Source organism: Mustelus asterias, chromosome 16, assembly GCF_964213995.1.
Source record: "Mustelus asterias chromosome 16, sMusAst1.hap1.1, whole genome shotgun sequence".
Taxonomy (NCBI): domain Eukaryota; kingdom Metazoa; phylum Chordata; class Chondrichthyes; order Carcharhiniformes; family Triakidae; genus Mustelus; species Mustelus asterias.
The window spans coordinates 99,572,297-99,581,510 of NC_135816.1; the positions used below are offsets into that span (position 1 = coordinate 99,572,297).

At 45.8% G+C, this 9,214-nt stretch overlaps 1 protein-coding gene across 1 annotated transcript; it reads right to left on the bottom strand.

Moving 5' to 3' along the window:
- Positions 1-7,010: 7,010 nt before the first annotated feature.
- On the bottom strand, positions 7,011-7,886 carry LOC144505408 (beta-1,3-galactosyltransferase 5-like). The gene has a single exon (XM_078231520.1). It carries the CDS (start codon positions 7,884-7,886, stop codon positions 7,011-7,013), a length of 876 nt encoding a protein of 291 aa, XP_078087646.1.
- Between the last annotated feature and the right edge of the window lie 1,328 nt (positions 7,887-9,214).

Genomic DNA, 9,214 nt, shown 5'->3' on the forward strand with positions numbered 1-9,214 from the left:
GCCTTTCCAGCGAAAACAATCCCAAATCCCTCAGCCTCTCCTCATAGGATCTCCCCTCCATACCAGGCAACATCCTGGTAAACCTCCTCTGCACCCTCTCCAAAGCCTCCACATCCTTCCTGTAATGTGGGGACCAGAACTGCACACAGTACTCCAAGTGCGGCCGCACCAGAGTTGTGTACAGTTGCAACATAACGCTACGACTCCTAAATTCAATCCCCCTACCAATAAACGCCAAGACACCATATGCCTTCTTAACAACCTTATCTACTTGATTCCCAACTTTCAGGGATCTATGCACACATACACCTAGATCCCTCTGCTCCTCCACACTATTCAAAGTCCTCCCGTTAGCCCTATACTCAACACATCTGTTATTCCTACCAAAGTGAATTACCTCACACTTCTCCGCATTAAACTCCATCCGCCACCTCTCGGCCCAACTTTGCAACCTGTCTAAGTCTTCCTGCAAACTACGACACCCTTCCTCACTGTCTACCACACCACCGACTTTGGTGTCATCAGCAAATTTGCTAATCCACCCAACTATACCCTCATCCAGATCATTAATAAATATTACAAACAGCAGTGGCCCCAAAACAGATCCCTGAGGTACACCACTTGTAACCGCACTCCATGATGAATATTTACTATCAACCACCACCCTCTGTTTCCTATCCGCTAGCCAATTCCTGATCCAATTTCCTAGATCACCCCCAATCCCATACATCTGCATTTTCTGCAGAAGCCTACCATGGTGAACCTTATCAAACGCCTTACTAAAATCCATATATACCACGTCCACTGCCTTGCCCCCATCCACCTCCTTGGTCACTTTCTCAAAAAACTCAATAAGGTTAGTAAGGCACGACCTACCTGCCACAAAACCATGCTGACTATCACCTATCAATTCATTACTCTCCAAATAACTATAAATCCTATCCCTTATAATTTTTTCCAACATCTTGCCGACAACAGAAGTGAGACTCACCGGTCTATAATTCCCGGGGAAGTCTCTGTTCCCCTTCTTAAACAATGGGACAACATTCGCTAACCTCCAATCTTCTGGTACTATACCAGAGGCCAACGACGACCTGAAGATCAGAGCCAGAGGCTCTGCAATCACTTCTCTTGCCTCCCAGAGAATCCTTGGATAAATCCCATCCGGACCAGGGGATTTATCTATTTTCAGACCCTCCAGAATATCCTGCACATCCTCCTTATCAACTGTAATACTGTCTATTCTACTCCCTTGCAACCCAGTGTCCTCCTCAGCTATATTCATGTCCCCTTGCGTGAACACCGAAGAGAAATATTGGTTCAATGCTTCACCAATCTCCTCCGGTTCCACACATAACTTCCCTCTGCCATCTATAACTGGCCCTAAACTTGCCCTAACCAACCTTCTGTTCTTGACATACCTATAGAACGCCTTAGGATTCTCTTTAACCCTATCCGCCAAAGTCTTCTCATGTCCCCTTTTAGCCCTTCTAAGCTCGCTCTTCAACTCCCTCTTAGCCAATCTAAAGCTTTCTAGTGCACTACCCGAGTGCTCACGTCTCATCCGAACATAAGCCTCCTTTTTCTTTTTAACCAACAAAGAAACTTTTTTGGTGCACCACGGTTCCCTAGCCCTACCAATTCCTCCTTGCCTGACAGGGACATACCTATCACAGACTCGCAGTAGCTGCTCCTTGAAAAAACTCCACATGTCGGACGTTCCCAGTCCCTGTAATCTCCTAGTCCAACCTATGTTTCCTAATTCTCTCCTAATAGCCTCATAATTACCCTTCCCCCAGCTAAAACCACTGGCCCGAGGTTCATGCCTATCCCTTTCCATCACTAAGGTGAACGTAACCGAATTGTGGTCACTATCACCAAAATGCACACCAACTTCCAAGTCTAGCACCTGGTCTGGCTCATTTCCCAGCACCAGATCCAATATAGCCTCACCTCTAGTTGGCCTGTCTACATACTGAGTCAAAAAACCTTCCTGCACGCTTTGAACAAAAACTGACCCCTCTAACGAGCTAGAGCTATAACAATTCCAGTCAATATTAGTCAAGTTAAAATCCCCCATAACAATTGCCCTATTACTTTCACTCCTAAGCAGGATTGACTCCGCAATCCTTTCCTCAACCTCTCTAGAACTTTTAGGAGGTCTATAAAAGACTCCCAACAGGGTGACCTCTCCTCTCCTATTTCTAATCTCCGCCCATACTACCTCAACAGATAAGTCCTCATCAAATCTCCTCTCTGACACTGTGATACAATCTCTGACCAATAATGCTACCCCTCCCCCTCTTCTACCTCCTTCCCTACTTCGACTAAAACATTTGAACCCCGGGACCTGCAGCATCCATTCCTGCCCCTGCTCTATCCATGTCTCTGAAATAGCCACAACATCGAAGTCCCAGGTACTGATCCACGCTGCAAGTTCACCCACTTTATTGCGAATACTCCTGGCATTGAAGTATACACATTTCAAACCCTGCTCCACCCCACCTCTGCAATGCCGTGCATTGCAGTCCCCATCCATGCATCCCTCACTTTCAGCCCCACTACTCAGGATCCCTCCCCCCCCCCGAATCAGTTTAAACCTCCTTGCATGGCCTTAGCAAATTTACCCCCCAGGATATTGGTCCCCTTCTGATTAAGGTGTAGACCATCCTTCTCATAGAGGTCACACCTTCCCCAGTACGAGCCCCAATTGCTTAAGTACCTGAACCCCTCCCTCCTGCACCATCCCCTCAGCCATGAATTCAAACCTTCCCTCTCCCTATTCCTCTCTAAACTATCCCGTGGTACAGGCAAGAGTCCAGAGATAACCACTCTGTCAGTCTTGGCCTTTAGTTTCCACCCCAACTCCATAAATCCCTGCCTAATATCCCCTTCCCCTATCCTCCCTATGTCGTGTGTCCCCACATGTACAATAGTACATCTTAGTCGGCAAAGCAGCCAGCATAATTAAGGACCCTACGCACCCCGGACATTCTCTCTTCCACCTTCTTCCACCAGGAAAAAGACACTGAGGTCACGTACCAACTGACTCAAGAACAGCTTCTTCCCTGCTGCTGTCAGACTTTTGAATGCACCTACCTTATATTAAGTTGATCTTTCTCAACACCCTAGCTATGACTGTAGCACTCCATTCTGCACTCTCTCCTTTCCTTCTCCCCTATGTACTCTATGAACGGTATGCTTTGTCTGTATCGCGCGTAAGAAACAATACTTTTCATTGTATCCCAATACATGTGGCAATAATAAATCAAATCAACTCACATAACAAAAAAACACTCTACAGGTCTCAGCTGTTACTTTGCACACATTTTCCAGGCAACATCCATTGAAGAGATGTTCACCTTAGATTAGGTGAGGAGGAGGTCACAGAGACAGAGTGAGGTGTCTCACACAGCAGATGAGGGAAATATTTCACCAAAATCCTGTCCATTCTCTCCTTTGCAGCATTTGCTTTTGGTTTGGACCGTTGTGGGTGAAAATGAGAAAAACTATTTGCAGAGGGCAAACTCTGGCCTTGGACCACCGGGCTGAAGCTCTGCCTCCCTGTTGTGATCTTGAAGTATCACATTCCCAAAGTTAGCATTAATTTGAGGATCCATACTTGGGAATGGGAATCTCAAGGAGCATTGGGAATATGAACTAATGGCTTGTGAATACTGCGCTGGGTGCAGATAGATGGGGAAATCTGCAATGTGGGATAGAAACATAGGAATTAGGAGCAGGAGTTGGCAAATTCAGCCCTTCAAACCTGCTCCGCCATTCAATCAGATCATGGCTGGTCTCTCCCTGGTCTCAAATCCACCCCCCACCTGTTCCCAATATCCCATTATCCTGTTTTTTTAATCAGAAATATATCTACCTCCTTCTTGAAACCATTCAATGATTCAGACTCCACCATGTATGGGGCAGAGAGTTTCACAAATTCGTCACCTTCTGTGAGAAGTAGTTCCTCCTCATCTCCGTTTTAAATCTACTGCCTCGCAACCTATACCTGCGGCTTCTTGTTCCAGATTGCCCCAAAACAGGAAACATTTGTCCCACATTTACTCTCTCAATCCCTTTTAAAATTTTATATCCCTCGATCAGATCCCCCCTCGCCCTTCTAAACTCCAGCGAGTACAAACCCCAAACTGTTAAATCTCTCCTCATACGTCAACCCTTTCATCCCCGGAATCAACCTGGTGACCCTCCTCTGAACTCCCTCCAATGCCCCACATCCTTCCTCAAACAAGGAGACCACAACTGGACACAATACTCCAGATGTGGTCTCACCAATGAGGAAGGGAAAGGGTTAATGTTTTTTGTACTCAATGTATTTTGTACCGAAAGGGTTAATGCAGGAAACCAAGGACTGCTTCGTGACCTGAGAATACCAGATACACTCTGGTTTATGACCAGAGGCTGTAAATGTATTTTTGAGTCGTGACTGATCTGGTGTTTTGAGTTGTGACCAGAATTAGAAGCCATGCTGAATATATATTCCTCATTTTTCTGCGTTCAGGGAGAACTTTGGCTTTCGCTTTCAAGGGGTCAAGTTCTCCCACAAGCTTGTGAGAATAAAGCCGACTCTATTTTGACTCATACCAGCCTTAGAGGTATTTTTACCGACTACACCAACACCCTGTGTAATTGCAACAACACGCATCTACTTTTATACTCCAGCCCTTCTGCAATAAATGCCAACATGCCATTTGCTTTTTTTTTATTAGGTGCTGCACCTGCATGCCGACTTTCTGCGGTTCATGAACAGAGACGCCCAGATCCCTCTGCCCAGATGCATCTGCTTCCCATTTTATTTTTTCTGCCAAAATGGACAACCTCACACTTGTCCACATTAAACTCCATCTGTCAAATTTTGACCCATTCTCCCAGCCTATCTATCTCTGTCTGTAAAATCTTTATATCCTCTTCACTGCCTGCTTTCCTATTTTAGTATCATCTGTAAATTTTGCTATGTCGCACTCTGTCCCTGCTTGCAGATCATTTACAGAGATTGTAAAAAGTTGATGCAGCAATCCTGAAGACTAGTCAAATCAAAGAAGACAAAGAGAATAAAGAAAAGTACAGCACAGGAACAGGCCCTTCGGCCCTCCAAGCCTGTGCCGATCATGATGCCCTAACTAAACTTTAAAAAAACCTTCCGCCCTTACTCAGTCCTTGTCTCTCTATTCCCTCCCTATTCATGGACCCATCCAGATGCCTCTTAAATGTTGCTAATGTGCCTGCTTCCACCACCTCCTCTGGCAGCGCGTTCCAGGCACCCACCACTCTCTGTGTGAAAAACGTCCCCCGCACATCTCCCTTAAACTTTCCCCCTCTCACCTTGAACCTGTGCCCCCTTGTAATTGACACTTCCACCCTGGGAAAAAGCCTCTGACTATCCACCCTGTCTATGCCTCTCATAATTTTGTAGACCTCTATCGGGTCTCCCCTCAGCTTCCATCTTTCCCAGTTCATTCAACGTCTCCTCATAGTCAACACCCTCGAGACCAGGCAACATCCTGGTGAACCTTCTCTGCACTCTCTCCAAAGCTTCCACGTCCTCCTGGTAGTGTGGTGACCAGAACTGCACGCAATACTCCAAATGCGGCCTAACCAAGGTTTGTTTCGTTAATCAGGGAATGCACAAATCAGAATGAAAGATGTTTTCAAATACCCTAGAGTTAATATATATATTCCATGAAAACCCTTGAGACACGCAGGAAATTTGAAACAAATCCAAAGGAAAGAGAGAAAGGAAACAATCAGGCCAGTACAAAAATTAGATTTAATCATGTCCCTGTGAAATGTATTTTTTGGGGTATTTTTGCAAACTTTTTTAAAGATTAGAAATTTCAGTTACTGAAAAAAAAATGGCTGGTTATATTTCTTTGCTGAAAGCACTTATTTACCTAGTGTTGTGTCCACCACCTCACCCCATCAATGCCCTTTTCCAATCGCCCCTTCAATTATTTATCCAATTCTCTTGGACAGTTCCTGTGGAATCTGCTCCCACCAACCAATCAAGCAGCACATTCTGGATCAATAGAGCTTGTTGTGTAAAATTGTCTTCATCAGCACTTTGCTACAGTTGCCAATTACGTTATGTAAAGCATTGGGTAAGTACATGGATGGGAAAGGATTAGAGGAATATGGGCCAAACGTGAGCCTTTGGGACTAGCTGGGAGGGCAGTATGATTGGCATGGACCACTTGCGCCGAAGAGCCTGTTTCCGTGCTGTATTACTCTATGACTCTTTGGGGCGGCACGGTGGCATAGTGGTTAGCACTACTACCTCACAGCACCAGGGACCCAGGTTCGATTCCCGGCTTATGTCACTGTCTGTGTGGAGTTTGCACATTCTTCCTATGTCTTTGTGGGCTTCCTCTGGGTGCTCCAGTTTCCTCCCACAATCTAAAGATGTACGAGTTAGGCGGATTGGCCATGCTAAATTGCTCCTTAGTGTCAGGGGAACTAGCTAGGGTAAATGCATGGGATTATGGGGATATGGCCTGGTTGGGTTTGTTGTCAGTGCAGACTCGATGGGCCGAATGGCCTCCTTCTGCACTGTAGGATTCTATGATTCTAGTGATTCTGAAAGGGGAAGAATCTCATTGAAACTAACAGAATATGGAAAGGCCAGGATAGGGTGGACGTGGGGAAGATGCTTTCATTAGTAGGGGAGACTCGGATCAGAGAGCACAGCCCCAGAGTAAAGGGGTGACCTTTTAGAACTGAGATGAGGTGGAATTTCTTCAGCCAGAGGGTGGTGAATCTGTGAAATTCATTGCCAGTTGTGGAGACCAGGTCATTGAGTGTATTTAAGACAGTGATAGATAGGTTCGTGATCAATAAGGGCATAAAAGGTGATGGGGAAAATGGGGTTAAGAAAATTATTATGATCGAATGGCGGAGCAGACTCGATGGGCCAAATGGCCTAATTCTGCTCTTTATATCTTATGGTCTGACATAGATATAGTCAGGGAAGACCCTCTTCAAGTCGTCCACCTTCACCTGTCTCCAGGGCAGCGCTCATCTACTGCATCCTCCAGTGATTTCCAGTAGCTCAGCAGCTCAGAGGGATTCACGCTGTGAGAGTTGACAAGTTTCCGAAAACCACAAACAGAAAATGGTATTTTCCAATGGTGGAATTTCCGTTCCGAGTGGATTTCCACAGGATCAATCTTCAACTCCGCCAAGCACATTCCGACGTAAACATCCTCCAGTTTAAAGTAGGGAATGATCCTGGAAACATTCCAGATTCGAATGGCAACATCGGTCGAAAGCACGTACCCAGTGCCGGAACAAAATGGTGGATATTTCTCCTGAGGATATTCCTGTTCACTAATATACCATTTACTGGATCGGTCCCTGTTGGGTTCATAACCCCTCATGACAAGGCCAGTGAAGAAGTCCTTGCGATTCTTTCCCAACAAGAGCTCGGTCAGATAATCCGGGTTGACAAACATGTCGGAATCGGTCTTCATCACGAAGGAGGTGGACGAACAGAATCGGTTCACCCACTCCAGCCCCATCAGTACCTTGGTGGTCAGGTTGTAATAAGAGTCGGTGAAATTTTTCTGGATGATGTCCTTGTGCAGTGAACTTTCTTTCAGCAGCTGCTCCTGATGCTCTCGGCTGTACCCCAGCAGGAAGTAGGTCACCACCCTCTGGCCATGGGTTGTCCGCTCTCTCCCCCATGTCTGCCGAATGGCCGAGCGAGCTTCCAACAGGTCCTGGGCACTGGTGACCAGAAGGACCAGGAATGGGGGATTGGTGTCACAGCCGCTGTTGGGCAGCATGAGGAAGGAGAGGTCATCAAACTTTGTCAAATGCCAGTGGTGGACACTGTACTGGCTTAAATATTCAAGCATAATAAATATCATCAACGAGGGGACAAGAAACAAAAAACATTTCTTCCTTTGACACAACTTGAAAAAATGACTTCCAGCCAAAAATATCTTCATGCTCTGAGTCGCCTTTAAAATAAAATAAACAAGTTGAATTTGGTGGAGTCCACGGAATCCAAACAAAACATTTTCTAGTTTAAGGTTATTTGGCTCAACTGGGAACACAGGAATATCAGGAATTCAGCCTCTTGTGCCTGTTACACTGAAACAGAATGAAGCCTTTCAACCCCTCAGTTTTCTTACACCATTCAATGAGATATTGGTTGGTTTGAATCTGAACTCCAGTCACATGCCTTGGGTCAAATAATAAAGAACAATACAGCACAGGAACAGGCCCTTCAGCCCTCCAAGCCATGTGCCCAACTGGACCATTCATTTATATCCCTCTATTCCCAGTCTGTTCATGTGGCTATCTGGATAAGTCTTAAACGATCCCAGCATGTCCGCCTCAATCACCTTGCTTGGCAGTGCATTCCAGGCCCCCACCACCCTCTGTGTAAAATACGTCCCCCTGACATCGGTGTTGAACCTTGCCCCCCTCACCTTGAACCTGTGACCCCTTGTGTTCGTCACCCCCGACCTGGGAAAAAGCTTCCCACTGTTCACCCTATCTATGCCCTTCATAATTTTATACACCTCTATTAGGTTCCTTCAAACCCTGACCCAACAAAATCCTAACAACCTCAAGCTTGACCATGCAGCCTCAGCCAGGCTTTTTTATTCATGCTGGAGTGTGTTCTAGATTTTCTGGAAGCGTTTGCTGACATTACACCTGAATGGTCCATCTGCAACACCCTCCCATGGAGAAATATACAAGATCACGTGGAATTTTCAGCTCCTTTAGACAAGGGTATGGAAAATCCATGTCATCGCAGGCAGCCGCTTGTGTAATCCATTACATGGAAAATGGAACTTACTGAAAACTGACATCCCACGATCGAAACTAGCTGGAGGGTTGTCAAAGTTATTACTCCACAAGAGAACCTTGTTCCCCGAGGGACCAACAGCACAGAGGGATCATCGTCAGCAAGAAACAAGGAACTCTGCCTCAGACAAACAAAGTCATCCCAGGCAGTGAGCAGAGGAGTTTTTTGTTTCACTTGCAAGAATATATTTCCTCTCGACAGAAGCTCAGCCACACCTCTGTATGAAAACCCAGAGCTTCTGAGCTTCATTTGACCGCAATGGAACATAAGAGAAAAGCAACATCCTGTCTTAAAGGACAGATTAAGAAGATGTTTCTTTCTGAGGACAGTTTAAGTTCATGCTTCATCTCTCGAGCTGATCTTGTGAGCATGTGTTTG